Genomic DNA, 19,803 nt, shown 5'->3' on the forward strand with positions numbered 1-19,803 from the left:
AAATAGGGCTAAATATAATAAATATATATATTTATGAAACATATTTTAAAAGACGAATTATGAAAGCAAAAAGAAAAAAACAGAAGGTCACATCCTTATAAAAATTATAGAGCCATTCCTAGCACAACCGTAAAAACAGTTGAAAACACTTAAAACAAATATATCGACCCATATTATTAAATACCCTTTTTTTCTTTGAACGCATTGTTTAGAGCCTGAAAAATTAATTCCGCGCGAAGCTGAAAAGAGAAAAAGAAAATGCATATTTATATGTGAATGTCATATTGCTACGTATATAATAATCACTTTTTAATAAAATGATTATAGATTTAATTTATTTGTATAATATTATCGCATGTATATGTATACGTATATATTCGTGCCTTTGGACTTTTTTAAACGTTTCAATTGTCAGTCTATGATTCGAAATTATTATGTTTAACTAATTTTTTTTTATTGTATTTACTACATTTATTATATTAAATGTATTTATTGCATATACATATATATGCACATTTTTTTTTAATTGTCAAGCTTTCTTTATTTTTTTATGTTAATATTTTTTAACGTTATAATTTGTATGAGAATTCCTTTTTTTTCAATAAATCATATACAATCGAAAATTTCGAGGATGTATATAAAAGCTTAACATATTTTTGAGTATAAATATGTACATATATATATTTGTCTATGTAATGGCAATATTATGTGTTACCACTCGTTCTATTGGTTTCCCTCTGTGTTTATCCGGATGGCATAACAAGATAGCACTTTTATATGCTTTTTTAACTGCAGATGGATTTGATATTAGATCAGACACAGAAACACGCTTCCAGTCTGAATTTTCCCAAAGTACATCATCCAAAGTGCTTAACATTACTTTTATATCTTTATATGATTCGTCAGAATTTTTAGACCATTTAGTAATTTGTTTTTTAATTTTATCCGATATAGCAATTTTTTCTTTAAAATTAGCTTCTTCTTGGCATCTATATTCTTTTAATTCTTTTAAACGATTATTTACCTTACTTTGAACTGACTCTTGATTTTCCTTGTGATTTTTAATATTGCTTTTTTCTTGTGATTGTGTACCCATAGAATTATTTTCTACATTATTTTGATATGCTGCTAAAAAATTTGTTGAATTATGGTAATTATCTCTTCCTATCACATTTTCAGTCATTTTACCTTTATTTATGGGTATGTTTATATTCATATTATTTTTTGTGTTTTCATTTAAAAATTTATTATGCAATTGATTACCTTTAGTATCATATGTATTAAAATTACTTCTTATCTTGTTTGTATTTTGTGTAAAATGGATTTGATCATATTCTTCATTGAAATAATTATCATCATCTATTTTGCTATTATCCATATTTATATGTTGTGTATTGAGCATTTCCTCATTTTCAATAATTAGTTTGTTCGATAAACTATTATCTTGGTAAGACTTTATGTATGTTTTATAATTTTTTAATTCACCTTTAAAGCCATGTGCATTGTTACTATCAGTATTATTCACTATGTTATTATCATTATTATTTAGAATATGCTCATCATTATTATCATTTTTTCCAGTGTTAATATTCGATGTGGTGTTTGTTTTGTTATTATTATTTTCGCTATTTTTATAGTCAGCATGGTTATTATTAGAATAATTAAAATTCATAAAATTTTTTTTAATATAATTGTTTTTTATATTTGTAGCCCCACTTTGATTTTGCATGTTCCCATTGTTATCCTCAGTATTAGAATTATTATTGTTATTATGATTTTCTTCTTTTTCTAATATATACGAACAGCAACTTTTTTCGTTAGCATGGTATATTTCAGAATTATATTCAATACCTTTTACATGTTTAAAATAAATGTCATTATACATTTTATAATTATCATGATTAATAAATAATACCTTTACAACAATACCACCATTGTATAGTGGTATAAGCGCTTCGTCATTAGTGACGTCTAGCCATATGTAATTTAATTTATCTTGTTTTAGGATATTGCTGATTTCATTTTCATCCAAAATTATTTGCTTAGATGTATTTATTTGATCTCCTTTTAATAAGGGTTGGTTATTGATTATCCCTTCATTTATAATATCAACTAAATCTGTTAATTGCGCTTTAAAGCGAAATATTACATTTCCCTTAAAGGGGAAATATTCTTTAAACTTTTTCAATTTAATTCTAGTACATATTTTAAATGGAAGGAAAAATATATTTGTATCATATGGTTCTTTTTCATTTTCCCCTATAACTGTATATGTGATATAATTGCATTCAGTATTCAAACTTTTTTTCCTTAATTTACTATTTACAAAGTTAACGCCACCAATGGCTATCTGCTGCAAATTTGAAGCTAACGAAAAAATATCCATTTCGAATGTTTCTCTTTATACATTATGGCTTTTGTTTTCTTTCTAGTTAGCTTAAATTATTTTACTATTTTTACACACATATATATATGAATAAATATATTGCTATTTATATTGTTGAAATTTCTCTTTTTATTGTCCTTTTTTTCGCATTTTTGGCATTTAAACCTTATAATCCCACTTGTATTATTACTATTTATTATTATTATATTATAGATTTTCGCTTATATATTTTTATTTTACATATTATTTCCTGCTTTTGTCATTTGCCTTTTCATTATTATTTTTCCAATATTGCTTCATATAAATTTATAATTTATTTAATTTTTGTATACGCAAATTAAAAAAATATAAATATATAATTAAAAAAAATAAATAAAATAAAAAAACATTTACATTTATATGTTTTTTTTTATATGTATTTTTTTGTTAAAAATATATATATATATTTATTATATATATGTACAGTGCATTTTACAAATAATATCACCATTTATTATTGCTTATTCCCAGCTTATTTGAAGTGATTTAATTAACAATAGAACATTTTAATAATATTAAAGCATTATAAACATAACAAACAGGAAACTAAATAACCTATATAAAATAATGAACCCTTAGAATGCTTCATTTGTTTTTAGTATTTTAATACGGTTATCAAAAAGTTTGTAACACATGTCGGAGATATATCTATGTAATCGTACAATGAAATCACATGGGGGTTTACCATTGGATATTGCATTGTGAAAGTAATTGTAAGGGGAATTGTAAATGTTATATTACTTGAATACATAATAACATTGTGTATAAAAAAAAAAATAGTTTCATTGTATAATGTTTTAATTAAATACATAGACAGTCTCGCTTTTATATACTATAAAAAATTGGAGGATAACTATTATATTGGTATTATACGGGAAAAAATATATATAATAATATGATCAAATAACTATTTTAAAATAAAAAAATTGGAAGCGAAAACTTATATTCTTTGGTATTATAATATAGAAATAGCTATTTTTAAATATTAATATATTCATAACTTCTTCATGTGTGGAAACGTAGGAAAATTTATAAATATGTATAGAAAGAAAAGCTGCATGTTTTCCTTTTTTTTATACTACATAAACCAAAAATTATGAAATATAATGTTTTAAATTTAGATATAAAAGTAAGGCATTTTTTAATGGAACTTTATGGAATGAAACGATGTTTTGTGTGTAAGTTGATAATTACAAAAAAAATAAAAATAAAATGACTTCCTATAAAGTTCATTCATATTGTATGTTTTTATGGCGATAAAAGTATATCAAAATATCTTAGTAATTTTAAAATCCATTTTATAGCGTATATTCCTGTATATAGCTATTTATGATATATTCATTTTTAAATTGTTATGGTGTTACGGGGAAAACAACACTATTATATAGGTACTGTAACTATTTTACAGTTTCATGTAATGTCCTATTCCCTTTTTTGTTTAATTTTTATATAAGTAAATAGGCATGTTTGTGCGCACAAAACTCGAATGTTAATGACGAATTATAAATATATAACACAATTCTAGATATAATAAATGATCCCTTTAATATAATGTTATTTAAAAAAATTTACCGGTCAATAAAGTTAATTTTTTTTATCTTTTAATGTATGCTATATTTTTTTTTCAAAAATAAAATTATATATATATTTATATAAATACAGTATCATGTTTAAGAGCAACACAATTTTTATTGGTGGAAATATGATTTTTTATGTTTTAGAAAAATGCGATAAATTAATTTGATATTCAGAGAATATCAATGTGTACAAAATTTTGAATTATAAAAAAAAATTAAGGTATTCCTCACAAAATGAAATTGTTAAAAATTTATATATTATCATATAATTAAATTTATAATTTTATATTGTTTGTATTATGTATGTATGCATATATAATGATGCAGTAATGTTTTATGCAATTTTTAATGCAATAAAAATAATTTTTAAGGTAAATATACGTATTTGTATATTATCCAAACATTTCCCCCCCTTTTTTTATTATTATTAACTAAATTGTCTTTATAAAAAATATTCTTCTAAAATTTTAAAATAAACAGCAACAAAATTTAAGTATAAATATATAAATATTATACTATTTTTAGTAGAATATATTATATATATATATATATAATAATATACAAATAAATTTATTAAACGTTCATTTATTATTATTGTTATATATTTTTTTAATTTATTTACTTTTTATATAATTTTTTAAAAATTAAATTATTTTGAAAGATAAATATAATACATATTTTAAATGTTTCATTAGTGAAGATTTTGAATAAATAGAAGAAGATATTTGAAAATCATATACATTAAAAAGTGTATATGTATTATATCATATAATTGTACATTTATAGAGAGAAAACTATACAAAATAATAAAAAAAAGAAATATTATTAGATATATACGCATTTATACAGCTTGAATGCAATAATGCATTTAACTTAATATTTATATGTTTAGTATGGTTAGATAAATATGGTTATTCTTTTAGTGTTTTTAATTTATTGTGTCAAAATTTAGTAAATGTATTATATATTTATGATATTATACTATTTAATATAGTAGTGTGTTGATATGCACATTGTACGTTGTATATATTTAATATTGTAATTATTAGCATGTGTTATTATATGTATATTTAAGTATATTAAAATTAACTGGACAATTATATTAGTGAGTATAAATGATAAACATATGAATAACATTATTGATATACTTTTAATACCATAAATTATATAGTTATAGTACCAAGAATTATATTGTTATCTATTCCAAATATATATTATGTAAAGAGGATATACTAGAGGGTGTTGTAATACACCATTATTACATTTATTATATATATATATATATTATTACTATTTAATTGCTGTTATTTTTTTATTGCATTAAATTTTATTTTATTTCGTTTAAAAATGAATTTTTTTATGTTTTATTATTGAATACTAAAATAGAATAAATTGTAAAAATATTATAGCTTAAAAGCATTATATATGTATATATACATATATATATGCATTATTTGTGAATTGACATAATGGAAAAAGGGAACTCTTGTTCAAATGCTAAGACATTTTTAGAATCAGAAGATAAAACTGAAAACATAAATGGCAGTAAAGAATATGACGATGATGATAATAGTTTAAAAAAAGACATTTGTTCAAATACAAGCATGGATAGTAATGCGAATGAAAATAGAGAAGCTGAGAATCAAAATAGTGGAGAAAATGAAATAAAGAATATTAAAAACCATCGTCCATCGACAAATTCTAATGGCGAAATAACGCCATCAAATGAAGATAATATGCTATTAAGTAGTAATAATACAATAATTTTGTTAAAATGTGTAAATAATAAAAGTAAAGATAGAAATGGTTCTAAAAATAGCTCCAAAAGTAACTATAAGAAAGAGAAATACAAAAGAAGTCATACAAAAAAAGAAAAAAAGTTTAAAGTAAATAGTGCCGGTGAAGACTTATTATCTGATTCTCGCGATTATCCTTCCTTAAAAGTAAATTATAAAATTAATAAAAAAAATCATTATGAAAAAACAAAGAAAATGGGATATCCCCAAATGACAATGAATGATAAGAATGAACGAATTTCTAGTAGTATATGTACAGATAATGCAAGATTTATAAATTTTTTAAAAGAGAATGGGAAAAGTGCTCATTACAAAAATCGTAAAAGATATAATAACTTATGGAGACAACAAAAAAAAAATATTCAAAAAAAAGAAGAAAGTAATTCTAAAACAATAAATAATTATATATTAGACATTCATGATAGAAATATGTCTAGTGCAAATATAGGATCAAATAATATACATAAATCTAAAACGTCTTTAAAATATTATACACATGATGAGCAAGGTGAGCAAGGTTATTTAAGTGAATTACAAATTGCAGAAAATGAACGAAATATAAAAGATAGAAATCGGTTAAGAAATTATTCAAATACAATTAAAGAAGAAAATAAAATTATAAAACAAAAAGATAAAATTAAAGCATTATTGTCTCGAACTCGACGATGCTTTTTATTTCGGAAAAAAACTTTAAGAAAACGAAAAGATAAAATTATAATATTTTTAAATAATAATTATACACCACCTGAAAATGGAAAATTTAATGATCATTTTTATAAAACTATACATAAGGATGATTTAGAAAATTTAGAAGAAGAAAAAATATATCTTCACCATAATAAAGGAAATACTATCAAAAAAATTATATATAGAATATTTCCACAATTTTCTATATTTAGTTTAATCTTATTTGTTACATTTATTCAATGGGTAGTCTTTATTATACTTATATCCGTAAAATCTGATTTTCCTTTAACACCATCAAGTAAGATAAACATTTAAAAAAAAGAAAAGAACCGATGACATTTCTATCCATATGCATTTTTTTTTTATAAAATATTATTACAAGAAACATTCTTAATTTGACTACATAGTGTTGTAAAAGCTTAATTTGAAATATATCATATGTTCATATTTACTATATTGTATTTTTATATAAATGTAATTAAATTTTATGTATTTTATTAATCTATTATAATTATATTTCTTCTATTTTCAGATGATTCGTTAAAGAATTTTGGAAGTAATTTTCCTTATCAAATTTTTAAAAAGGCAGAAGTTTATCGCCTTTTTACAGCTTTGTTTTTGCATTCAAATTTCAATCATATTTGTGCCAATACATATGTTCAGTTAACTGTCGGATTCTTACTAGAATATTTGTATGGGACATATGTCGTTTTTTTAGTTTACGTATTCACAGGTTAGAAAAAAAAATAATAAATGGGTTTTTCATAGAAAAATTAAAATAGATATTATTGTTCTTTTTTATAAAAGTGGTTACCTAATTATATTAGATTAATAATCTAAATTTATATTTGAATAATTAATTTTTTTTAGGAATATATGGAATAATATTATCATCGCCTTTAACATACTGTTACTCAACTACAGAAAGCAGTAGTAGTTCATCAGGGATTATTGGAATATTTTTTTCAGAAATTTTAATGATGACTAATTTTAATGTAGACACAATTAGTATTAGTGTTCATTTATTTTGTTTTTTTCTTCTTCTTTTATTTCTTAAATTCTCATTGAACACTATAAGTATTAATATTTATAGCCATTTTTTTGGTTTCATTGGAGGTAAGAATTTTTAAAATATATACATATATATATATATATTTTTTTGATCAAATTATATTTTCGAGTATATTATACATCAAAATCAATCGATTGTAGAGATGAATAAATTTATTGAATGATTTTAGACAACGGGCGGTTTATAATTCTCTATATGTTTATGTTGTATTACAATACGAATGTTTCATTTCATATATATTTATTTTTTTTTAGGATTTTTGATAGGAATTATTTTAAAGCGTAATCAATTGAAATACTTTTTAAAGAATAATTTATTAATTCAAATATTATCCCTTATTTTTCTCATTGTAAGTTTAGCAACCGCTATTTTTGTTTCAACATCTGTCATGCAGGATTGTCCATATTAGATTTAACAAAAATATTTATTTATTTATTTATATAATTAAAATCGCAATAAAATTAAGAGATATGAATTTGATATATGTGTATATTACCAATATTCCTTTTGTATTGATGTCTTTTTTATGCATTTCTTTTAGTAAATTTCTTTGTTATTCATTTTAATATTTATCATCTATTATATTTGCATCTATTTATTCATGCAACCATTTATATACTATTGAAAGTATTAGTATACATCTACATATTCGATGATAAAAAGGTGTGTTTTCCCTTTATTTTATCATTTTACGATTTATGCATTTTTATTTTATTATATATCTTTCATTATTTTTTTTGTAAAAGGAATGGTATATCATTATTTTCGTATTTCTATTCGATTAAAAAATGAACACAATATATATCTATTTACTTTTTTTTTTTTTTTTTTTGATAATATATAATATGCTTTAATGCAAATTCTCATTTGTAACTTTTGAATTTAAAATCCTGATTATTAATTTATTCACGTTATTTCGAATATTCTCAATAAATATTATATACATATATGTACAAGTGAAAATAACAAATAAAATGAAAAAAAAATACATAAATAAATTTATTTTAAATAATTCTTATGTATTATAACGACATAACAATATAATTATCAATGATACAATAATATTGATCAACGATTGAATAAGTGGAGTATATAAGAAAAAAATATCATTGTAAAATAATTAGTCCTTATATCTCTTTAGAATACAATATGCTTGTGCATTTATAGGCATGTACAATTGTGATATATGTCTGATTTGCTTAATTATTTTTTTATTATATAATAGAAACCAATTTTATATTTTCTTAAACTAATACCTTCATAATAATATTGTGTAAAATTATTGTAAAAAAAATATATATTTTTTAATCTAATCTAATATAATTCAACTTAATTAAATTATTATATTTCTTTATAACCGTAAAAAATATACCATGCATTTTCATTTAATAATGTGCAATATTTTCATATTGATGTTTCCTGTTTTCTATAGCTTTTGTTTTAATAGTAAAATTTAATAATATACAAATTTTTTAAAGTAACAGGTGTTGAAAAAAATTATTCATTACATATATTTGTTTTTGATTTTTTATTTTTCGGTTTTTTATTATCTTTCCCTTTTTTATGATTTTTTTAAGTTATTTTTTTTTGAGAGATGAATACATGACCCTAAGAATAATTTTACATTTTTAAGATACAATTTTAGCACAAATTGAAAAATTTATAATTATACCTCCAGGCTAATTAGCATATTTGATATTTAAGTTTATATTAGTATATTCCGATAATATTACCTAACCGTATGTTTAGTATTATTTGTATGGTATATATATATATATATATATATCCAAAGCGTGAATTTTAGTTCGAGTATAAATAAAAGTTAATGATTGAAAGACAATTATCGTATTGTATTACTTCGAGGAAATTATATATTCAACTTTTCCATTATGTTTCGAAACATTTTAAATAAGCTAATAACCAAATTTTAACTAGGAAGCCAATTATGCGCATAGCCATACATACATTATTATTACATATATGCAGAAATATATGCGAGAGATATTAAATAAATTATAACAAACCTATGATATCATTTCAGAATAACTTTTTTTCTTAAATAAAATGTTTATCGTAAAAAGTAACGTATCCCATGACAGTATGCTGGATTTGCCGGTAAAAAGAGAGCATATGAAGATAACAAATTTTTTGATTAAAGTAATTGTCGTGATAAATGCATTAAGTTTTTTGCTCAATATAATTTTATCTATAAAGCTTTATAATTGGTAAGTAAAAGGATTATATAATTAAATATGACTGTGTTATGGATACATATCATATTTTGCTATACTTGTTAAACCTACTAACATATCACTATTCTAATTTTTGTTTATATTTTTTTTTATTATTAGCTCTTATAATATTACAGCCTTCTTATTAATTTGGGCACAAACATGTTTATGGGCCTATATAGCAATCCTAAATTTATATGATAAAAAATATTTTTTTTCGGCATCATCATTATTAGGATTCAACTTATATACACAAGTAAATGAAACAAAATTAATTTTTGAATACATTATAAATAGACATGAGTCACCATATATGGAATATATGTAAATATAGATTATGCTTGTTAATAAAGTATAAGCCAAAATAAATATATACTCATGATTTTTTTTTTTTTACTGGTTCCCCATTTTTATAGTGTTATTCTAGTTATGGTAAATTATTCCTTCCAGAAGATATTCAAGAGTACCAATTTATGTCTATAGCTCTTTCGCATTTTCCCATTCTATATATTTGTTATGACATTGTTATATTTCAATATGATAGCATTTTTATGAAAAGTAATACTCGAAAATTTTCTTTAAAATATTTACCTGAATTTTATTGAAATAGATGTGTTTCCCTCCAATATTATAAAATATAGAATAATATTAGAAAAAAAAAAGTGATTGTATATATGTTTTTGCTTATGACTTTGTCTTTTAAGAAATTCATTTTATGAGGATTAATTCAGAGAGTTGTTATTTTAGTAAAAATTTATCATTGTAAACGGATATATTATTTCCATTTTATTTTTGTAGGCACGTTAAATTATCCCTCTAAGGACACATCTTTATTAGTATTTCATCTATTTAGAGGAATATTTAGCTCCATATTTATAGCTACAATTTTTATAATTTCAATGATCCTAAATTTGCAAAATGTGTTTATGACATATCCAATATCAAGGCTTATTAATAAAAAAACACAAAAATATCTTTGTAATTTAATAAAAATAAGAATAAAAATTTAACTATATATAATTCCATGCGAAATATATGCATATATATATGTATACATATTTTCTTCCTTTTTTTCAGTATATATATTCATATTTTATCTGATTGACTCCCAATTAAGAATAATAACATTCCTGTTTATAATAGAAACATACGATGCCAATCCATTCAAAATATTCGTTTTTATATTTTCACAGGTTTGTAAATAAAAAGAAAAAATAAATAAGCATATTAATTTTTATATAAGTGCCCATAAATTAGGCATGTATTTTTTTATCATAATATTTATTATGTATATATATTTTTTCTTCACTACGTGCAGATTATGACAATATGTGTTTGTATTGCTTTTGACACTCGAATTTTTAAAAATATAATTGTTGGAATATCATCAATTTTATGTTCTCCTTTATGTATTATATTACATTCAGCAAATAGGTAAAATTCAGAAACATAAACAAACATATAGTATGCATATCTTTATCTCATCTTCATATAGTTAATCCTCATTATATGTTCATATGCATAATTTTTTTATTGTAGAAATTATAATAATGAAAGAGTCATTAGACTTAGCAAGTTGCTAATAAATTTTCGTTTTTTTGAGTTTTTTTTAATACTTTTTTATGGGTCCTTATATTACGATGACACAGAAATAGGAAACTTGTCTATTTTATATATTCAGTAAGTTAACGGAAAGTTTAAATTATATTTTTGTATAAATTTTTTTATTTTATTATATATAGTATATATGCACATATACATATTTATTTTTACTTATTTTACCATAGGTTAATTAGCTTAATACTACTATTTTTTCATATAATCACGTATAAAAAAATTATTTTATATAAAAGAGTATTTGATGAAGCGAACGATGGATTAAATGTAGATTTGTATAACAACATGAATAACGATTAGATCTATCTATACATATGTATTTTGTCCACATTTTTAAATATATTAAATAATTTATATAAAAAATAGGCACAATTCATTTTTATTTTGTAAATTTTTATATATACGCATGTATATATTAAATTGTGCCGATTTATATATTTTTTTAATAAATATTGTGTATTATTCATCCTTATAATTATAATAACTAATATTTTTTTTTTGTCTATAATTTATTTATATAATAATAATCTTGTCGCATTTAAAATAGCCAGCACAACATCATAATCGATGTGTTCACCTAAGTAAATATCAGGGGAAAATAAACGATTTTAATAATATTTAATTAAAACTGTTTATTTTATTATTATTAGTTTTATATTTTTTACATTTAAATTTGTTAAAAATGAAAGATTGGTAAACATCCTCATCATTATTTTTTACATTTTTTTTATATGTCTCTAAATATTTTTCTAGATTCTCTATGACATTTTTATTTGCTGTAAAACATTTATAAATAATAAAATTAAATTAAAATTATATTTTAATTATGTAATAAATATTATATATATATTTGTTCACTTTTTTTATATTTATAATTACTGTCTTTATTGTTATTATTTCTATTCATATTGTTTTTATTCATAAGAAAAGCCTAAAAATAAAAAAAATAAAAAAAATGAAATAAAATAAACAAATTCGGATTATATTATTTTCTTAGAATAACGCATATTAACAATACTCTTATTTTATTTTTTTAAATATTTAAAATACTTCATATGCAAGAGAAGAAATACAATTGAATGTCATAAGGTCTAGATCCTTTTTTGTAACAACATTAAGTATTATTTTCAAAATCTACAAATTAAAAAATAAAAAGAATATATATTAAATTATTTTTTTATTTTGGATAAAATTTTACATAAATATGGATGATTGTTTTATTCTATGTATAACTTTCTCGCTATATCCCTTCAAATCAAACCATAATGGTTTTATTTTAACTGCCTGTAAAATAGTTGTAATAATTTTGTTGATTTAATGTTATCTTAGAATATGCATGTTCTTAGTACAAATAAAAAACAAGAGAATGTATACTTTCATTGAAATTATGTATATTTTATAGATAAATTATTTCATAACAATTACATATAAATTTATTTATATACACAATTGCTTACTGTTAATATGAAAAAAAGTTTGTGGATGACAATTGTTTCATTTCTATTTAAAGGCAATATACTTCTTAAGAAAAAAGGTCTAAATGAGTGTATAAAATTAAAACAAAATGATTTTGTTCTTAAATTCAAAATAGTCGAAAGTAATAAAACATTAATTATTGCAAATATGAGTTCGTTCTGTATATCATTCCATTCCTAAAAAATGAGTATAATTAAAGATAAAATAAAACATATTTTTATAATTATATTTAATGTTATCTTTGAATATTATTTTATAAAAAATTTAACATTTAAAAAGGAACTATTAATTAGGAAAATAAAAAAGCTAAAGGCTTCGTCGTTCAGCAATACAGTATCCTTCAAAAACAAAAAAATAAAACAATAAGAAGTTGAAATAGAAAATTAGTCCAAATTAAAAACAATTTACAAATAATATATGATAAAACAACTCACTAATGTGTATTAATAGTGAAACTAATATGAAAATAAATGCACACTCAAATATATAGACAATTTTTTTTGTCTATTTATAATTACGCTGGTTATTAGTAAACTTAGTAAAAGAGATAAAGAAGAGACTCTAATATTTATATCCACACTGTTGACTAGTGGTAAGAATAAACACTTTCTTATTATGTATTTTTCTTTAGCGATTGTTTCATGTGGTGTTTCATATTTATTAGACGACAATAGTATATCATCAAATGATTTATCAAAAGATGTTGATAAAATCATTAATAAAGGAGGGTTTGTTTTTTGGATTTTAGGAAAGGGTAAAATTAGTAAAGCTAGAACAAAAATAGCTAAACTCTTAAAATAATTATTTGTAAATTGAATAGCATGTATTAATAGTTGTATTATAGGAACTGATGAAGATAGAATATTGATGTTTTTAATTTGATTATATTTTCTGCAATATAATATAAGATTTAATATAAAATAAAAAAAACTATTTTCAAATTTAAGAGATGACAATATGAAGGCTTCATCACTATCCACAATACTGTTAGTACAACTATTACTTTTACAATTGTTGTTCTTATTATCATCATAATTCATATTCTTATGATCATCATTTGAAGGTTCTGTTTTCTTAAAAAATGAATTTAGTGAATTTTTTACATAAAATGATAATTTTTGCAAAACAATAATTATATTGAATATATCTTTTTGTGTATATACTTCTAAATTTTCAAAAAAAATAAAAAAGAAAGAAAAAATATCATTGATCTCTTCTGACTTATTAGAAATTGTATTCATATATCTAATTACTGTGTTCATCATTTTATATATATTAATGTTTTTGCAATACTCTGATGAATATTTTTTCAATTTAATTATTAAATAATAAATATAAATAATATCATTGTTCTGTATATTTTCCATTTCTGCATCTTCCAATAGTTTTTTTACTAAATCCTGAAAATAAAAGAGTTTACAAATTTTGAGTAAAATGGAAAAGGATAAGCAATAATATTGATTGAATTTTTTATATGCATGATAAAACGTATAAAATAAAAAAAATGAATATGCAACATATGTTTTATTGTATTATTATTACTTTTTTATATATAATATATATTTTTCTTAGGAATTTCAATTAATACTAAGCTTTTAATTTTATTTCCATGACTTACCTTATTCTTAGAAATAGACATGTACAATCTGTTGTCAATTTGATCAGATTGTTGTGAAGAATATAAAGACAACTCTAATTTAATGATATAAATAATGAAGCCCACATACAGGTTATAATTATTTGCATTAATTTTTAAAGAAAAAATGCAATCAAAAACAAAGTATATATTTTTAATTTGTTTTATTTCTAACCACATAAGTATATCTATTTTATGCATTTCTTTCTTAATGCATCTAAAAACTGTTAGTATTTTTTCCTTTGTCACAAAATAATAAGAATAAGATAAAGACATAAATAAATAAAGGGGATTCATATCAATATTATAATCATTAGATGAAAACATATTTTCTACATAATTGTTTATTTTACTATTATTTAATTTCTTTTCGATAAATTTTTTATCATAACTCAAACATAGATAAAAAATGTAAATTACTGTTTCTATCAGCCGTTCGTTATCATTAAAATTGAACAATAAAACATTAGTAAAATAAAAATCGTTATTCTTTATTATTTCCATTAAAATATCTTTCTTGTTTTTTTCTTCTTTCTTTACTTTATCGTCCTCATATATAAGCATCTCTAAAATTCTGTAGCATTCACAATCTGTAGAATACACCCAAGAAAAAAATAAGTATAAAATGAAATAAACAAATGGATCAACATACAAATGAGTAGACAAACGAAAATACATATAAAAAAATAACATGATTTTTTGTAGTGTGTGAATTTGGATATAAAACAAGCAAATAATATACATAGATGCATAAATGTATATATATGATGATTTGAGGTAGCAATTTTTTTGCTTTTATTTATTTTCCATTACCGTCACAATTGGTAGAGACATATTGAAAGAATATAGTAAAGGGTGAATTTTTTACTAAAACCTTTCTCATTCTTTTTTTATACAAGGAAAATGTGTTAATAATTTCCTGCATTTTACCATATGATTGTTTTTGCATATTATTAGTCATATATTGATCATCGTCTACTAAGGTTGCCGAATTATTTGGAAGAAGATTATTTATTTTTTGAGTTTCTCTATTTTCAATTGAAAAATCTTCATAAATATCATGTATATGGCTTAAAATTCTTGAAAAGAAATAAAAAAAAGGAGTAAAAAAGGAGGAGAACAAAATATTTGTACTTATATTATTAAAAAATATTTTCCTTTGATTTATATTATCAAAAATAAATATAGATGAAAGATATAAAAATTTAATAAATATTAATATATCATTTCCAAAAGGATTATTTTTTTCTTTCATAATATTTCTAAACAAAGAATGTAATTCAGTAAAAAAATATAAAACTAATTTAATAAAAGTTAAAATTTGAAACTCATTTTCATTATCTATATTTGTAGCTTTTTTACTCTTTTCATCCATTACATTTATATTAATTAAAAATGTCTCATTTTTATTTAAAATATAAATTAAGGAAAATAATAATTTAATAATAGCTAAATATAATTCAGATAAATACTTATTTTCTCTATCGTCCAAAAATTCGATATATATATCAGGATTATTTATATTAACAATTTTTATTATATTTAAGGCTGTTTTTACAACTTCAAAAAGTGCCAAAATATGAGCAATGTATATTTTGTTTATTATGTTGTCTAATTCAATATTATTATCACTGTCTTTTTCATTATTTTCAATTTCATTCCATTCTTTTTCTTTTTTGATTTTTTCGTCCTGTTTACGATTTGTTGTTTCTATATTATCAAATGTTTGGCCTCTGTTTAAAAATAATGAATTTTTTTTGTTTATTTTTATCGATACGTTTTCAAAGTATTTTTTATCTGGTATATTATGATCTTGCCTATTATTATATATTGTCTTTTGATTGGAGTCTAAGTTAAATATTTTTTTTTCGCCAACACGAAATGAATTAGAAATAGTTTTTTTGTTATCCACATTTTTATCTTCTTCAGAATTATGATTACATGAATCGTATAATTTAAAATGATTGTTTGAATCTCCCTTTTTTGATTCATTTTTTAATGTATATTTTTCAAAAAGGAGAATAATATTCTCAATATTTATAGCAGAAAAATCAGGGACATCCACTAAAAAGGATATTATATTTATAATTTTAAATATATGAAAAATTTTGATAGATGAATTTGCTATATCGATAAGCATATTTAATGTTTTTAAAAAAAAAAAAAAGGTTGAATAATTATTCGAAAAGCTATCATACACATTGTTATAATTATCTTCATTCTTATTTACATATTTTAAAATTATATTTATTAAAACATCAAGCATGTAATGAGCATGGGTCTTTGAAAAAAGTGTGTTTCTGAAAAAAAAAGTAACTAAAAATTTTAACCCCTTTTCTCTTAAACATTCATATTTTGTGTTGGATAAAAAATCGAAAATCCATTCAACTAGCGATGTGTTTGATATTATAATATTTACAACTGTTTCATCTACGCTGCAAATATTCGAAAATATTTCTAGGCATTTCATTTGTATATCTCTGTTAAAATTATTTAGTAATGTTTCTTGTAAATTGTCGCATAGTATAATAAAAATTTGGATTCCATCTGTTTTTTCGAGAACACTCAAATTTAATTTATTATCCTTACTTCCTTTGTTGTACAGCTTTTTATTTTTGCCAATCTTTGCATTTTCAAAATTATAATTTTCAAAGCTATTGATATATTTTCTGTTGTCAATATGGCTTTTATCCGTATGCGTATTTTTATTTTTATGCTTGTTTAATAAATTTGAATTAAAGCAGATTCCTGATTCTACATCCGAATTGTATTCTACAAAATTGGTACTTGAATTTTCTGTTTTCAAAAATTTTGATTTATTATCTTCAAATGATTTTATTTTTTTGTCTTTTTTTTCTTCATGATTTGAATTATTGTTTCTAAACATTGTTGTGTGACAAATATCTCCAGTAACACAATTAATTTTTTCTGTATTATATTCAGAACTATCAAACATTTTTCTTATTTCTAAATCGTTTATATTTGTTAATGCATCATTATTTATTATTTTTTTTATGTCTAATTTCTGTTCACATCGTTTTTTTTCTACCTCATAAGTTTGGAATAACGAGGATCCCTTTATTTGTTGCTTTTTCTCATCTTGGCATTCAAGAAATGATTGCGAACTATTTATACTATGGTGGATCGAATGAAGCTCATTAAAATGGTTATAAATATTATCATTGGATTTATTTTTTTTATATTGAGACATTTTTGTTTCATCACAATTTTTATTAGTATTGGAACCACTCGAATTATAGCTTAAACTTTTATTTATTATAAGATAGTTTTCATCAAGTTTGTTCATACTACAATTGCTACTAGCATCATGGGTATTCCCATTATTTGATTTAAGAAAATTCGTTTCCTTCTCTTTAATATCTTCATCTTGTGAATAATAACCCAAATTATTTTCTTCTGAAAAAGAATAATCTACAATATCATTACGTTTGTTTGAATATAATTGGTATAAATTTTTTTTATCATATTTATTTTCACTATCTTTGGAATGAAAAAATACAAATTTATTTTCTTCATGATCATCAGTGCAATTTTCCATTTCGGTATTCGCACCACAATCACTTTCTTCATTATTAGTACTAAAATTCTGAACATCGTAATTATTTTCATTATCTTCTTTGCTTTTTTCTCGCATTATTTGCTCACTTTTTTGAACCTTTTTATTAATTCTTGTTTGGCAATTTTCATCACTAATAGCATTTAAGAAAGAAAAGGAATGTATAGATGACTGATCACTAGTATTCCCTTTGTCTATGTTAAACAAATTTGATCTCTTATGAGAAATTGAGATATCTAATCCGTTGTCATAATTTGTATCAGGACTAGTACAAATATTTGTAATTGTATTGTTTTTATTTTTTTTTAAATGTTTAGTATCAAAAATAATTTCAGTAAAAAAATAGGTAATGTCATTGTAATTATTGCATATTAGATAAATAAACTCGATGTAATAATTACATAAATCTGTATTTTTGTTAGTAAATTTAAAATTTTTAATTAAATTAATAAAGAACGATTTTAATAGATCTTTGTTAAGCTGCCATAACGAATTTTCACACCATAGTTCATAAATAATTTGAAGAATTAAAGAGTGTTCCATATTATGATATTTATCGTTTACATATGAATTATTGCGATTTGTGTCTAAATTGCTATCACAATTATTATTTAAATTACTGCTAAGTTTTATGGCCGTATTATTGTTTGTGTTATTTTCCAAACCATCTTGAATTTCAAAGTTTATTTTGTTACATAAAAGTCTGTTGGTGTTATCTTTTGTACAATTTATATTATTAGAAATAGAATAATTTTTTATGAACAGTTTCATAAGTTCTCCAATAACAGATGATTCTTCCTTTAATGTGGTGTGTATTATTTGTACATGTTGTATTAAATTTTTTAAAAGTTTTAAAATAAAAAAATATTTTCTTTTAGTCATTGAATAGTTTTTCAATCTAATTAATACACATGTGTATATAGCATCTTTAAATATATTACATAATTCATCTGAGCAAATATTTAAAAATTCTTTACATGCATTTGTTGCTAAAGTAATTAATTCATTATTAACAGAATAAATGTAATCGTCTTTATTATTTTCATTTTTATTTTCATTTATTTTACATTCTTCTTCTAAATAACGGAATGTATTTGATAAAAATAATGTATGGTCTAATAAAAAAAAAGAAAAATGATACCTAAATTCATGACAATTCTTTATTCTATATATATCATTTATATTTTTAAATAATAAATATTTTTTATACAATGGACATTTTGTAAATAGTAGCTTATTTATACATTCTACACAAAATGATTTTTGTTGTTTATCGACAAAAAATTTATCATGTTTTTCTATTTCATGTTCATCTGTTATTGTCACTAAAATTTCGCTAAAAATTATGTTTAACTTAATCTCCATTAGTGGACAATTAGTTTGGAAAAATCAAAACAACTTTTAGAAAATGAGAACGGGGATACTAAATTTTTTTGCTTTATCTAGATATAAGCGAAGAATTCGATGTAGAACATATAAATGCACATTTACATAAAGAGTATACATATCCCTTTTTTATATATGTGTCCTATTTTTGCACACATAAATATAATAAGGAAATCATGGTTTAATTTTATATTGAAAAGTATAAATATATAAAGTACAAAATAGGTATTTCTTTTTTTTAATGTTTTATAAGCGAAAATGTTTCGATTATATCGACACAACATATATAAAAAATATAAATATAACGTTATAGTTACTAAATT

At 21.4% G+C, this 19,803-nt stretch overlaps 4 protein-coding genes across 4 annotated transcripts; 2 read left to right on the forward strand and 2 right to left on the reverse strand.

The window, feature by feature from the left end:
• Positions 1–176: 176 nt before the first annotated feature.
• Positions 177–2,386, reverse strand: PY17X_1033600 (DnaJ protein, putative; the record flags this gene model as incomplete). Its single annotated transcript, XM_022956323.1, has 2 exons — positions 177–239; positions 716–2,386. 2 exons carry the CDS (start codon positions 2,384–2,386, stop codon positions 177–179), a joined length of 1,734 nt encoding a protein of 577 aa, XP_022813378.1.
• A 3,085-nt stretch (positions 2,387–5,471) lies between these two features.
• On the forward strand, positions 5,472–7,966 carry PY17X_1033700 (rhomboid protease ROM8, putative; the record flags this gene model as incomplete). Its single annotated transcript, XM_022956324.1, has 4 exons — positions 5,472–6,783; positions 7,018–7,218; positions 7,356–7,601; positions 7,812–7,966. The coding sequence occupies 4 exons, from the start codon at positions 5,472–5,474 to the stop codon at positions 7,964–7,966; spliced, it is 1,914 nt and encodes a 637-aa protein (XP_022813379.1).
• A 1,655-nt stretch (positions 7,967–9,621) lies between these two features.
• PY17X_1033800 (conserved Plasmodium protein, unknown function) lies at positions 9,622–11,705 on the forward strand (the record flags this gene model as incomplete). The annotated part of the gene is made up of 8 exons (XM_022956325.1): positions 9,622–9,782; positions 9,909–10,044; positions 10,205–10,346; positions 10,587–10,766; positions 10,866–10,981; positions 11,107–11,222; positions 11,328–11,468; positions 11,576–11,705. 8 exons carry the CDS (start codon positions 9,622–9,624, stop codon positions 11,703–11,705), a joined length of 1,122 nt encoding a protein of 373 aa, XP_022813380.1.
• A 209-nt stretch (positions 11,706–11,914) lies between these two features.
• PY17X_1033900 (conserved Plasmodium protein, unknown function) lies at positions 11,915–19,459 on the reverse strand (the record flags this gene model as incomplete). The annotated part of the gene is made up of 10 exons (XM_022956326.1): positions 11,915–11,982; positions 12,071–12,181; positions 12,285–12,336; positions 12,456–12,539; positions 12,639–12,689; positions 12,863–13,057; positions 13,151–13,219; positions 13,400–14,281; positions 14,470–15,107; positions 15,331–19,459. 10 exons carry the CDS (start codon positions 19,457–19,459, stop codon positions 11,915–11,917), a joined length of 6,279 nt encoding a protein of 2,092 aa, XP_022813381.1.
• Between the last annotated feature and the right edge of the window lie 344 nt (positions 19,460–19,803).

Source organism: Plasmodium yoelii (genome assembly GCF_900002385.2).
Source record: "Plasmodium yoelii strain 17X genome assembly, chromosome: 10".
Lineage (NCBI taxonomy): Eukaryota > Apicomplexa > Aconoidasida > Haemosporida > Plasmodiidae > Plasmodium > Plasmodium yoelii.